At 41.3% G+C, this 13,987-nt stretch overlaps 2 protein-coding genes across 6 annotated transcripts; one reads left to right on the plus strand and one right to left on the minus strand.

The window, feature by feature from the left end:
• Positions 1 to 877: 877 nt before the first annotated feature.
• LOC147170694 (inositol-tetrakisphosphate 1-kinase-like) lies at positions 878 to 6,392 on the plus strand. 5 transcript variants are annotated; one of them, XM_086080062.1, is made up of 10 exons: positions 878 to 960; positions 1,171 to 1,195; positions 1,682 to 1,804; positions 2,643 to 2,760; positions 2,846 to 2,947; positions 3,049 to 3,089; positions 3,162 to 3,327; positions 3,518 to 3,585; positions 4,716 to 4,878; positions 4,947 to 6,392. In XM_086080062.1, the coding sequence occupies exons 1-10, from the start codon at positions 878 to 880 to the stop codon at positions 5,063 to 5,065; spliced, it is 1,008 nt and encodes a 335-aa protein (XP_085936188.1). In that variant the 3' UTR covers positions 5,066 to 6,392. The 5 variants fall into 5 exon arrangements, with proteins under 5 accessions (XP_085936188.1, XP_085936186.1, XP_085936185.1 ...); XM_086080060.1 differs by lacking the exon at positions 878 to 960 and having other exon boundaries at positions 1,112 to 1,195; positions 1,682 to 2,344; positions 3,495 to 3,585; XM_086080059.1 differs by lacking the exon at positions 878 to 960 and having other exon boundaries at positions 1,113 to 1,195; positions 1,682 to 2,344; positions 3,435 to 3,585.
• LOC147170695 (uncharacterized) lies at positions 5,218 to 13,942 on the minus strand. Its single transcript, XM_086080057.1, has 6 exons — positions 13,736 to 13,942; positions 11,759 to 11,799; positions 9,127 to 9,196; positions 8,821 to 8,886; positions 7,405 to 8,219; positions 5,218 to 6,717 (listed from the first exon to the last, which is right to left on the minus strand). The coding sequence occupies exons 1-6, from the start codon at positions 13,779 to 13,781 to the stop codon at positions 6,649 to 6,651; spliced, it is 1,107 nt and encodes a 368-aa protein (XP_085936183.1). The 5' UTR covers positions 13,782 to 13,942; the 3' UTR covers positions 5,218 to 6,648.
• Positions 13,943 to 13,987: the final 45 nt, after the last annotated feature.

Here is a 13,987-nt window from a genome sequence, read left to right on the forward strand (position 1 = left end):
TCCGTTGTCAAGATAAAGGATCATCTGTGGTCGAAATTAATAGTGTGATTAATCTGCATTAATACTAGGGGTGGGAATCTTTGAATGTCTCACGATTAGATTCCGATTTTTGGGTCTGTGATTCGATTCAGAATCGATTTGCGATTAAGAACGCTTTTTGATTCAAAATTATTTGATTGACAACGATTTTTGCTTCAATCTATAAATGTGCAAGGAATTGTAATGATCTACACCAGTCTGACCTGCTAATGCTAATTAGCACGCTACTTGTGGCACTTTTATCACTCCAAAGAACGGCTCCACGCTGATTTAAATTGTTTTTTTTAAATTGGAATAACTTGATCGTGACTTTTTCCTTCTACTCTCTAATGTGGCTACAATTTAACAGTGTATTAGACCGCGTGGAACCACACTGGCCCTCAGTGGCCAAATCGGGTACAACATGAACAGCGCTCCCAATAAAGGCACACACAGACAAAGGCAAGACAGTATAAAATAATTTAAATAAAATCGATTTTGGGACTTTTAAAATCTATTCTGAATCGTACTAAATGAGAATCGATTTTTTGGGCACACCCCTAATTAATACGATAAATAACTCTACACATGGTTGGGAGTAATGCTTCAGATCTTGAACCTCAGAACTGTAAAGCTGTGTCGCTAACCACTGCTTCACTACGCCGATCGACCATCTGGAAGGAGGGTGCACAGGTCAAATGACCTCTGTTGTTTGTCATTAAGTCAGATGAATTGTTTCAAGAAGTCACTCTTGAGATGAAGTGCGTTGTAGGAGCCGGTGGGGTGGGGGTTGACGGACAAGAGCGTGGGCCTTCCGCCCTTTTGTCTATGTCAGCGGGTCACAAGAGAAGCAAGCCGAATGTCGCGCCGCAGAGTGGGCTTCTGCCTCAGTGATAAGAAACGCAAGAGGATGAATCTGGACGCCTTTGCAGAGCTCTGTGCGTAAGTTGCATGACGTTTGTCTTTTTATTATCATGCTGTTGTTATTTGGTCCATTCAGAACAGGGCCTTAACAACAGAGACTGAGCAAAATGTAATTAGCTACTGTAATGAGTGTAATTCATGAACGGATATTCCACTTTTGTCTTTGTCATGTATAACAGTAAAGTTACTCTTGAATAGAATATAAACCAATTCATTTTGTTCATCCAGGGACCATGGAGTGGAGGTGGTGGAGGTAATTGTTTTTGTCTTATGCAAATACAAAGTCAGGGGCATAATTGATCACTTTGCAGATTTGTGATGAATGCAGGACTTTCATATTTGCCTGTGTGTGTGTGCGTGCATGCATAGATTTGTCTTGATTTCCTAAACACATGCACACCATCTTGCATTGTGCTGCGTTAACGTTGACTTCACGCATGTGTCATATACAGATGTCTGCAATTTTTGTAATCCATGTCACAGCCACCTGCAGCCACCTCCTCCTATTAGCTTTCTGTGCATTTTCCTTGTGTTGGTGTCATGAAAGAAAGACCCGTAATTGTGGTATAAAAATGCTAGCCGTTAGGCAACATTTTGTGTTTTTTGTGGTGTTTTCTCGTTTTATTTAACAAACATGTATAAATGTGCAATAAATCCTGTGACGAGCCTCTCTTACAATCTGGAAGACTCAAGGCAAATGATGAATAAATAATCCAATGTTTTATTTTTTCTTCTTCAGATTGATCTTACTCAGCCGCTTGGGCCACAGGGACCTTTCGATGTCATAGTTCACAAGCTGTCTGATGTCATCGTGGAGGCGGAGCATGACAGCAAATCAAAGCAGCTCCTGGTCAACTTTCAGGTGGAGCAAAAAAAATATAAATATATATATTTTTTATGCTAGGTCTGGGGCAACAAAAGACTGGGGAGGAATCCTTAAAGGTGAAGTCCTCCCACTCCTTTTCAGGCTAGGTTTAGTTGAGCACTGTCTGGAGAAATTGAGAAATTGTTCAATTTTGATTGCTGCCTGAAATAAATGAACAATGAATGTTTAGACTAGTGAGGTCACTATAACATATTATTGTCAATAAATGTTTAAGGTTGACTTTCACTTTAAGAAAAAAAGGGGGGATAAGTTTGACACATTGTGTGTACACGGTGTGTAAATTTTTAGCGAAAAGTAGAAGCCAAACGTCCGTTTGTCACTTTTTTTTAAATGCGCATGCGGAAGATCATCCTACCAGCTCTCCTGCTCTACCGGGAGAAACGCCTATCAAAGGTCGGGAACGTGCGGGCAAATCTTCATCATCATCATCATCATCATCATCATCAGTCTCTGCAGCCGGCCTCACTTCATAGACGGACGTCATCTTGCGACTCTCAGCCATTTTCAAAGTATGCGGTGAGATCGGTGGAGCCACAACGACGAATGGCTGAGTGCGAAGCTCAGCGGCGACATGCTACAAATACTCGAAGTGCGCATGCGCAGCTAGGAGCGAGCACGCACGACGTTGTTACGGCAGATAGATGGACGGGATCGAGAACTACTTATTTCAAGTTTTACATCCCATCATATTTCTACAACTTTAAAAAGTTCGCTAACAATGGTTGCTAGCTTACCTACATGACTATAAACAAGCAGCAATTTAGCTGCCTGATGTGTTGTGAAAGTGACATGAGCTGCTTGTGTTATGTTCCAGAGCTATGTGTCCGCTCACAGCAGGACAGTTCTTCTGGATCCCCTGCCTGCCATGACCCAAATTCTAGACCGCTTTGCCTCTTACCGGATCATGAGCAAGCTGCACAATTTACTCCGAGGTCTCACGTTTACTACTAATAATAAAAGTGCAATTAGTACAGTAAACACCACATTGTGAGGTGAAGACTTTGTTTTGCTTGACAGACTGGCACATTTGCAGTCCTCCATACCTCGAGGTCCACAGTGCAAGTGACATGCCTTCCATTCAGCAGAAAGTGATGACCCAGAACCTGAGCTTCCCTCTCAGTCAGTTTTCTACCTCACTCTCAAAAGCTTTTTAGATACTCATTATTGTTATGAAACAAAAGCTTTAAAAGGACTCACTCAATTTGTTCCCTGTTGGACAGTTTGTAAAACCAGAGTGGCACATGGTTCTCTTTCTCATGAGGTAAGTGCAGTCATCTTACACGGGTCGTCCCCCACTCTGTAGTTGTGCTTCATCTATTTGCTCGATGCGTAGATGTCGCTGATCTTCAGTGCAGCAAATCTGGCGGAGATCCGTCCTCCATGTGTCCTTCAGAGTTTTGTCAACCATGGAGCTGTCCTGCACAAGGTGTTTGTTGTCGGCGAAAGACACTTCTGTGTGGAAAGACCCTCACTCAAGAACTTCCCAACTGGACCATGTGGTCAGTCAAAAAATGCAATGTGCCCACTTCCTGTCTGATTTTTACTTTTCTATCCAGTCTCGTTGTGAAGTCTCATTGAACCCTTTGCTATCCTTACCCTAACCCAGATCCCGTTCAACTGATCTGCTTATGCTATCTTTGCTGTTTGTTTCCTGCGCACACTCCAGCTGTGGTTTCTCTGTGCCCGCAGAGAGAAAGACCATCTTCTTTAACAGTCAGCAAGTGTCCAAACCAGAGTCAAGCTCTGATCTCACAGCTGTGAGTATTGTGTATTTTTAAATGAAAAGCCGTGCATGATTTCAAATGATCTTTCAGTTTAAAACAAAATCATTTTCAATTAAATACTCATTAAAAGGGAAGTTGACACAAAGATTTTCTTACAATATATTCTATTAGAGGTGTGAATTGCCTAGTACCTGGCGATTCGATTCATATCACGATTCATAGGTCACGATTCGATTCGATGCCGATTAATCCCGATACAAATCTATTAATTGATTATTGTGATTTTTTTTAAACTCAAATTTAGAAAATACTAATCAGTAAACTAGTACATGTACACTGTAAGATTTGTATGAACATGTATTTATGTATCTGAAAATTCTGGCTTATAACTGAGCCACTGCATTTAACAAACATTCTTCCATGCTTAATGTCTGAATCCTAACCCTGAGTAAGACGTTTTGTTGAATATTCTCATAAAAAAATTATGTTTAAAAATCAATTCGGCTGCATATCGAATCGATTCGAGAATTGTGCGCTGTAATATCGCGATATATTGCCGAATGGATTTTTTTTTTAACACCCCCATATTCTATGCAGCAAAATCCAACTGTTTTTATCCATCTGGGGGCCGCCATTTTGACACTTACTGTGGACTGAAAATGACATCATAGTTGCTCAGGGCTCAGGTAATGACCAATCACGGCTCACCTGTTTTCAGAAGCTGAGCCGCGATTGCTCGTTACATGCGCCTTGAGCAGCTGTGATGTGATTTTTCAGTCCACAGCACGTGGCAAAATGGCCGCCCCTGAGATGGATATTATGACATTGGATTTCGCTGCTTAATCACAAGTGTTTAGACTTGTTGTGGTGGAAATGTTTGATTTGACTTCACCTCTAGGGGGCACTATTAGCTGCAATTACTCAGAGCCATATAGAGAGAGAGTTTGGCCAACTCCGTTTTCAGCATGGTAACAAGACGGCGTCCATGTGTCATGTGACCAGCAGTTGACCAATCACGCTGTGACCGAGTTGGCCAAACTCTCTCTATACAATTCTGCAATTACGGATTTTGCAACTCGATGCGATCAACAACATCATGCGATATTTATGAAAAAGTGGCACCTGTCTGAAATGCACCTAAAAACGTGTCTCCCTTTCCCAAGCTGGATGAGAAAATGCCCTGCCTGCCCCCTCCCAGCACGGAGGCTGTTGCCGCCCTGGTCAGAGAGCTGCGCGTTGAGCTCGGCATGGCCCTGTTTGGTGTGGATGTCATCATCAATATACACACGTATACCCTCACTGTCATAGACATCAACATCTTTCCAGGTAAGCACTGTCACATTGTCACCAGACACAGCCAACAGCCACAGTCAAGTGTTGTTGTCTCTTGTCAGGTTACGAGGGCGTGCCCCAGTTTTTTTCCTCTCTGCTCAGCCACATTGAGTCAGTGTTGGACAAACAAGCTGCTTCTTCTGACTCTCCTGAGATGACCAAACACAAAGGGGAGACTTGAGATCTGAGACACCTCGGGTCAAAACGCACAATGCAAATCTTTAATTACTGTAGTCATTTCATTAAGATAAAAATATCTGGATTAGTCAATCCAGAAATATATTTTGTGCTATGAAGTTATTCTAATCACAATATAAACAATTAGGCAGAAAGTGACTTTCAATTACTTTTATTGAGTAGCATAGAAGACACCGCAGGCACAAAATACAGCACTCTATGGCTAGTAATATTACAAATATGTTTGTTTATTTAACCATTTGAAATAATTTTGAAATGTCTTTAATATCGCCCTCCCTCAGACGTATCCTTCCCTCTATCTTGCTGGTTGATACATCTTACACATATGTACAAAAACAACTTGAAAGTACAGTAACAGTTCTTTAGTTCTTGTGAAATAAACAATCATCTTTGGAATGAATCGTACTATTATTATTAGTGTTAATTATTTGCGTGTTTTCATAAGATTGTAATTCTTGACTATAGAAAAAAAATATATATTTTTAATAAATGAGTACTATATGTGTACTTTAATAATGTATTAAAATACCTGCTGTATTGGCTTACTTACTTTTTTTTCAATATTAATTATTGCATTCATGTGTGCCGCAGTGTGCATTGTATTATTGCAGATTTATTGAGTCTCTTGGTAACCCTGTAAATTGTGTATCTTGTGCAATTTGACGCAGTGTCCTCTTGGGGGCGCTTTTGCCTTTTACTTTGTATGACCTTGGCGCAATGATATTTACACTAGCACAAATAAGTCAAGACAGCAGCCACCGCAAATGTGATGTAACACCACCGAGCGATTACAACGGTTATTTTCAGCGTTAGTCTTACCAAAAGACAACAAAATGGCTTTAGTGTCTTCCTCGTCCCTGCCTGGTCGTCCTTGGCTTGTTAAGAGTGCAAAGCTGTCTGAACCGCAAGTGACACATCGCGACCTTGTAAGCTCATCAATTCCCATCTATACGCACCATGTGCAACTCGACACCTGACACACGTTTCAGCATACAAGATCCGGTTGTGGGTTTTTTCCGTGTCGCCCTTGTTCGTCACAAACAGTCTGATTTTAACAGTACACGAGCCTAATGAATCAATATTTTCTTGAAAGAATAAATGACTTACCCTTGGGTAGCAACATATAACAGTCATAACACTTTACATATAGCTATTGATTATTGCACAAAACGGATATTGATACACACAAATTGCTTATAGAGAATCAGTTGTAACATCTGTTTTGATGACTCAGCACTTAAAATGCTGCGTGAAAGTGTGCGTGAAATTTCTAGGTAGAAATGGCATTTAAATAAAAGTGCTGAATGCTTGCTTTTGTGGCAGTTCGCAACTTATTCCACCTGTCTACTAAAGATTTACAGGTTAAGGTGACAAGCCCACTAATCATAGAGCTCCGAAACTAAAATCAGCATTGCATTGACACTAATGAAAAAAACAGTTTCCGATAAAAAATAATGTTGCATCCAAATAAGGGACACCGAGGCTGATAATGGGAATCAGTGGAGCTGGATGTGTGAAAGAGAATACAACCAAAGGGCTACTGTGTGTGTACGTGTGTGTGTGTGTTCATCCTCTCCGCAGCTCTCTCAGCTCTGCGGCAACTTCACGTAACTGGGCTTCGATCTCCAGCAGCTCCTGCAGATGGAAAGGAGAGAAAACGGCACCCAGTTACTGTGTGCAGACAGCATTGGAAGGTTTCGACTTACAGTCCTCTCAAATTGAAATCGAAACATTCAGCACAAACTGTTTTTGATAATAACATACACTACTAACTGACGAGAAGATATTGTACTCGGGTGGAGCGACGTGGTGGCCAATTTTGATCAAGGAGATTCAGTGGCGCAAATAATTAGCTCCGCCTTACTGCCATTTCTTTTCCATACACAGTCACATTACAATGTGGTACTCGGTGTAAAAACGATGACAACCTTATCACTGTAGCGAGTCTGGCGACATCCGATAAGACGTGCCCCTCAAAGGAGAATCTCACTGACTGTAGTGTCAACTTTCCACCAATAGAGGGTGCTAATACACTGAAAAGGTCATGAAGGACAATGGACGATTATGTAGCCAAGTGTCTGAGTGGAGGATGTCGTAAAATGGTAAACTTTTGAGTCAACTTATTTTTGTAATCAACTTGGTCGACTTCTTTTTCCTAAAATTAAGCTCAGCAAAAAAAATTTTTTTTTATTATTATTATTATTATTTATTTTTTTTTTTTTAACTAAGATTTGCTGTTGCTTGCATTATGAGCGTTGGACTGTGGATGTTATGACCAACAATTTTAAGTTAAAATGACAACATCTCGTTTCTTTGACAAACCTCGCCTTCATCATCTTCCAAGCCGCCTTCGCCCTCATCTTCATCCTCTCTGACGTACTCATCCTCCTCATCCTCCCCACGTGGATCGTCATCCTCCTCCTGGTCCTTCAACCTCTCCCTCTCAAACTGGCGAGTGGCCTCGTCGCTGGCTTTCTCCATCACTCTCTTCTGCTGCGGCTCCTTCACCTCAACATCACCTCCGCCATTGTCACCTTCTCGTTCGTCCTCCTCCTCCTCCTCCTCGTCCGCGCCGTCTCTCTTCTGCACTCGCGCCTCGTCCTGCACTCGTTGCATCTTCTTGACCAGCTCGTCCAACTCCTCCTGCTTCTCCTTCCTCGCCTTCTCCTCCTCTGGGTCATTCTTGCTGGTCAGCTCCTTCAGCTCCTTCTCCGCCTTCTCCTTCTCCACACTCAGTTCTAACTCATCCTTCCTCTGATCGGCAACATTCTTCTGCTGGACTTCCTCTTTGTCTCTTGCCATCTTTTGCTTGGTGTCGTCCTCATCCTGACCACTTTTTGGGCTCCCGCTTTCCTTCATCTCATAACGCTTTTTCTTCAACTCTCTGAGCAGCTCTTTGAGCTCCTCGTCATTTGTCTCCTCCTTTTCTTTCTTGCTGATCTCTTCGGCCAGCAGCTCCTCGAGCTCCTTAGCTCTCTCCTCTTCATCATGGATCCCCGTATCATCTATCTTTGGCTCATCCAGCTCCCTCTTCTTGGTGTCATCTTCCACTGTTGTTTTGGCCGCATCGCCGTCTTCATCTTTCGACTCCAAATCATCCTCTTCATCAGCTAGATTGTACTCGTACCGCTCTCTCTCTGCAAAGATCGGCAACAACATACCTCATTTCAATTTGCACACACTGGTTGTAGAAATATTATTACAGTAACGCACTTTACAAGAGAGCTCAAAGTGCTACAATAATAAAAATGTTAAAACAAGAAAATCTAAGTAAAAGTCACACATAAAACAAAAATGTATGATTAAAATGTTTGTTTTTCAAAAAAAAAAATTTTTTTTAAATACATTTTTTAAAACTATTGATAGTCTGGGGAGCCCTTAGTTTATTGGTCAGTTTTACAGTAAACATAACCATGGAGTGACTAACCGCGTGACGCAAACACACTTTGACCTTAACTGTGCAAGCGCCCCGAGTGTTCGACGGTGGTACTGCATGAACCTACTTGCCCCGTATCACCCGAGCCATTGAAATGACTGGTAAGTGTGTTTTAGTACGTTTAAATGTGCTTGTGGGAGAAGTAAAACTTTTCTTCTTTTTTTTTTAAGAACATTTTTGTTTTTTTACATGGTCTCCATATTGCAGATAGGTCAGGAAGGAATTCACTGCTATAAGTGAGTGTTTACTGTATATGTGATTGAGAAAGGACAAACACTGGTAATGTGTGAAACACTGCGTACCATCATCCGCCAGCCTCTGCAGCTCCCCGAGCAGACCCTGGTGTCGTTGCACTTCATCAAGCTCCGCTGCAGAAAATTAGACACTAATTTACTCCACATAATCAAATCATAAAGAGACAATGGCATCACAGCAAACTTGTTGTTGTTGTCGCCAGCAATTCAATGTAGCGCAACCTCAAATTCAAAACCTAGGGCGTGCTTATTTTCGGATAGATATGAATTATGTAGTATATGAATATTGTTGACTCCAAATTGTAGCAAATGTTGGTGATAATGCATGATGTGAATGACTATTACTGATATCACCTGCTAGCTGAGGGCCACACTCAGGTTGTGAGCCGTCTCCATTCAGCGTTTCTTGAATAATACATCCAACCTTGAGACAAAGCACAAAAAGAATTGTCAATGAACATTTGGAATATTCAGTACTACAGTCCTTGCTCTCCAAAAGTATTGGCCCGGCAAAATCAATTCCTTTGTTTGATGATCATGAATGGCAACATTCTAACTTTTATTTTAAAGTATATCTACATGTGTTAAAAACTGGTTTGAAGCCACCCACTTTTCAAGCGAGCAAAAGTATTGGAACAGACATTACTGTATTAGATGAACTGAAAGTTTAATATTTGGTTGAATAACCCTAACTTGCAAAACTGCATCAAGCCTGTGATTGATTGATCTCACCAGACTGTTGCATTCTTCATTTGAAATGCTTTTCCAGGCCTTTACTGCAGCCTATTTCAGTTCCTGTTGGTTTCTTGGTGTTTCTCCCTTCAATCTCCTCCTCAGGAGGTAAAAATGCATGTTCTTTGGGGTTAAGGCACAAAATCAAGGACACATCAGTCGAGGAAGGACGCATCTGTACTTGCACCTGCACTTGCACGGGACTTCTATCTATTTTGTTGATTTTTACATTGGGATTTTTAACTACATTGTTGCAATATGCCTGGCGGAAAAAGAGCTGACGAGATTGAGGAGATAAAATCTTCTCTTGAAAAACTCAAAGAAATGGTCACCAAAATACTTGAAATGAAAAGCCACTTCTGCAGGAAATTCAGCAGTTGGGGAGAGAGACACAAGAAAAAGATCGACGCATTGTCACCTTGGAACAAAAAGTGGATGATTTGGAACAGAATCTTCATATCAACGATGTGATAGTTACAGGTTTCCAGATTAAACCGCGACACGGCCCTCCGGCGAGAGCTGCGGCTGGCACAAGTGCAGTTGATTCTGACCAAGCTTAAGCGAACGAGACTGCGGAATAGCAAGTAACAACTCGACTCAGAGATTTGGGATTAATTGTGGATCCAGCGCACATTCAGATGTGCTTTTCGCTTCCAACTGGGGGGGACACGACCACCGGCAGTTCTGATCAGGTTTGTTGACAGGAAGAAAAAGATTGCTGTTTTGAGAGATCGCTACAAGCTTAAAGGTAAACATGTCCACGTCAATGAAAATCTAACAAACCGAAATGCTGACATTGCCAGAAGGGTGCGACAATTGAGAAATAATGGATTTATCGAGAACACATGGACAAAAGACTGTTGGATCTTCATTCAATCAAAAGAAGACTCATCTTCTGAGAATAAAATACGGATCGTGAAAATAATGGAAGAATTGGCAGAGTTTGAGAGACAATAACTGCAATCAGTAACTCACATCATTAAATTGTGGATTAAGTCTTACCTAAATTAAATTATTGTAACATATTACTAACTAACCCAAAACTGGAGTTGTTATGATTTGAATAATGCAAGTGTAGCATATGATTACTTGCTGACACTGCCAAGGTTAACTCTTGTTAATACACCTGCAGTGATAACATGTATTGCTGTTCCTGTAAGAATGTAAACATTGTCTGGCTCTATTTCTGTTTGGACATTTGTTGTAACATGCAAGCCTGTCGTGATAAGGTTATATTGTGGCTGCAATGTATCTGCTGTAAATATTTACAATGGGTTGGTAAACGTGCTTCCGGGATGGAGCCGACGGGGCCTGCCCAGCTGGTGGGTGGCCTTGGTGGGCGCTAAGGAGTGTCAAGATCTAAGCATCATCTGGATGCTGGCAACAGTGGTGGGTGGGCCGGTGGCTGAGCTGACCAGAATGGAGTGAATATTGCTGTGGACGCAATGGGCAGAATGCAAGCCCATCGACTGAAAGCTGATCCAAGGTCAGCGAAGACGCTACTGGTGAAGGAGCATGCGCTCGCCTTGGCTGCTCGCTTGGTTGGGTGGGCCTGTTGGTGGCGTCCGGGAACCGATTTACCAATTCCCAATGTTTGGTACTAGCTGCAACTTATACACAGACTTTATTCAAGATGAACTGAGCAAGGAGTGTGCAGACTTAATTCTGGGATTGATAACGATATGAATCAATGATTATCATAATCAATGTATATTACTGATGCGTATAGTAAGAATCGATGGGGAAGGGTTATTACTAAGCCATGGCTTCTACCCGTCAGCTCTTCTTTCGAATGGCAATGTTGCAAATAATGTGATGTGATCTATGTAACTTGTAATAATGTTTCCGAAAGACAAAAAATGTAATCAAACAAACAAACAAACAAGGTCCCGTGATTCACTTGGCCAGTCTTCCAGTTTTCTGGTCTTCATGTTTACTTAACAGCAAATACAGTTTTCACAAGTGAAACCCAAAGCATTGTCTAATATTTAAGCAGACAATCGAAAAGGCAACACCTGGGTTCCAAACAAAAGGTGCTCTTCTGTCCTGAGTTGTTTTTTTTAACACATCTAGATGTAAATACATGAAATAAAAGTTGGAATTCTTAACTTTTGTCTGATCATCTTTTGATCTGAATCCCAAATGTCTTCAGTGTGAAACACAAACAAAGGAATTGAGCTTGTCGTCCCAATACTTTTGGAAGGGACTGTATCACTGAGAAGAAAAATTATGTAATAATAAACTACTTCCTGACCTTTGCATCATTGAGGGGTGAGATTACTGGCCGACATCCCACTAGCGCAACAACAAAAAGAGAATGAGAGTAATCACATTTTACATTTCTGCCACAATGACAATAAACAAGAAGAAAAACAAGCAGCATTTGATGCTGCGCCAGAGACTCGTTATCAGCTCAACACTGTTCCCTTGGTGAAGAGACACAGCAAAGAAGCTTACATCTCTCTCGCGCTCGCACACTCACAATAACACACACACACGCGTACACACTATTCCCAGGGGCACAAGCCTACAGGTAGTTTAGTTTCCATCCGGGGCTAAATCGGTCTCAAATCCCTTACTGCCATTATATCATTAAAGGTAACCTAAGCACTGCAGCACTACCCTGCAAGCTAAATGTCACTGTATGCTTGGACGGTATGTTTTCCTCTATATACATGGATTTAAAACATGTTTACAATTCACCAATATATAAATAAGAAAAGACAGTGTGTTGTTTTTAACTATGCAGTAAACATTAGCATTGACTAATTTCAATAAGCAGTGGTTGCAGACAGCATTGATTCTAGAAATACACAAGAATCGTGTAGATTCTTTCTCCTGGCAATGTTCATATATTGACCCATCAAGTGTTTCCAGGAAAAAAATCATGGGGCAAAATCCCAACTGAACAATAGGCAAAAAAAGAAAAGAAATGTACATATCGCGCCCACTAAAATGTTTGAATGGAAACAACAGGAATCTGATGCACACTAAGTCAATTATAACACAAACAGCATTCTAAGTACTATATGATAGACATGAACTCAATTGCAATTGAATCACAAAGCCTATTTCCCAATTGACTTTGGGCGAGAGAGTACACTACTGACCAATAGCCGGCCAATCAAGTTGATTATTGCTATAGTGACACACTGCAAAAGGAGCATAAAGCTGCTCATGTTTGTGTTTACCAGTGATACCAGCCATGTGAATCCATCTTGAGGTCCATGTACTACAAGTGCGCTCATTCAAAGTCATTCAACATACAGTAATTGCATATCTTTAAATTTCATTTCACGTTTACTTTTTTTTTTTTCAGCATGTATATGAGAAATTGCTCTAAGTTAGAATTTCTCTCACTCTTCCTTAGGGGTGTTAGAAAAAAATCGATTTGGTAATATATCGCGATATTACAGCACGCAATTCTCGAATCGATTCAATATGTGGCCGAATCGATTTTTAAACATACATTTTTTTATGGGAATATTCAACAAAACGTCTTACTTAGGGTTAGGATTTACACATTAAGCATGGAAGAATGTTATATTAATGGAACATTAAGCCTTAATATTTTATTTCAGTGCTGTTCAAACATGAAACAGACTGCAACCTGAATTTTCAGATAAATACATTTTCATACAAATCTTACAGGGTGCATGTACAAGTTTACTGATTAGTATTTTCTAAATTTGAGTTTTAAAATAATCGCAATAATCAATTTATAGATTCGTATCGGGATTAATCGGAATCGAATCGCGACCTATGAATCGTGATACAAATCGAGGGGGGGGGGGGGGGGTTTAGGGAGTGTTTCGCACAGGATACGACTTTAGGACCGCCACTGTGACAATATGAAGACTATGGGAAAATGCTCTAAGGGTTTGCCATCATATACACCCCACACCAAGGCTGGCTGCACACACCCTTAGACTCATTTACAGTCACGCGCACGTGTTGTCCTTTCTCCTCACCTGCTTAACGCTAAACTGCGCGTTTGGGCTATTTTGAGCAAATGTGATTCCATGTACTCGAATGAGTGGCTAAAAGACGGGCGCATACCAAATGACACATGGATGTAATAATAAGCCTGTTTGTTCGAATGCGTTGATTACTTGGCACATTTAAGGCAGTTAGTTAAATGGGAAAGACGTAGCCTCAGACATTGTCAGCATTATTTCACGCTACAGTCGTACGACAGAGGCAAGAATAAGGAAAACGGGAAAAGACTGACCTCCCACGGCTGCCAGCAGACAAACTGCGGCCGTCAGAACTCCCATAGGATCCAAAAAAGATGTTCCTACCAGGAGATATCCTTCAAACCGCGGGCTGGATGTGGATGCCAGTCATCACACACGCACACACGCACACGTAACACCCTCGTTGTGGTGTGAGGAACTGAGTAGTGCACAGAGGCGTGCACGCGCGCGTTGGTGTTAGGTCAAGTGACGTAGCTCTGCTCAAATCCGTAAGCTTTTAACTGTCA

The sequence above is a fragment of the Leptonotus elevatus genome, chromosome 7, assembly GCF_054856555.1.
Source record: "Leptonotus elevatus isolate MCC_2025b chromosome 7, RoL_Lele_1.0, whole genome shotgun sequence".
In the NCBI taxonomy this organism is placed as follows: Eukaryota; Metazoa; Chordata; class Actinopteri; order Syngnathiformes; family Syngnathidae; genus Leptonotus; species Leptonotus elevatus.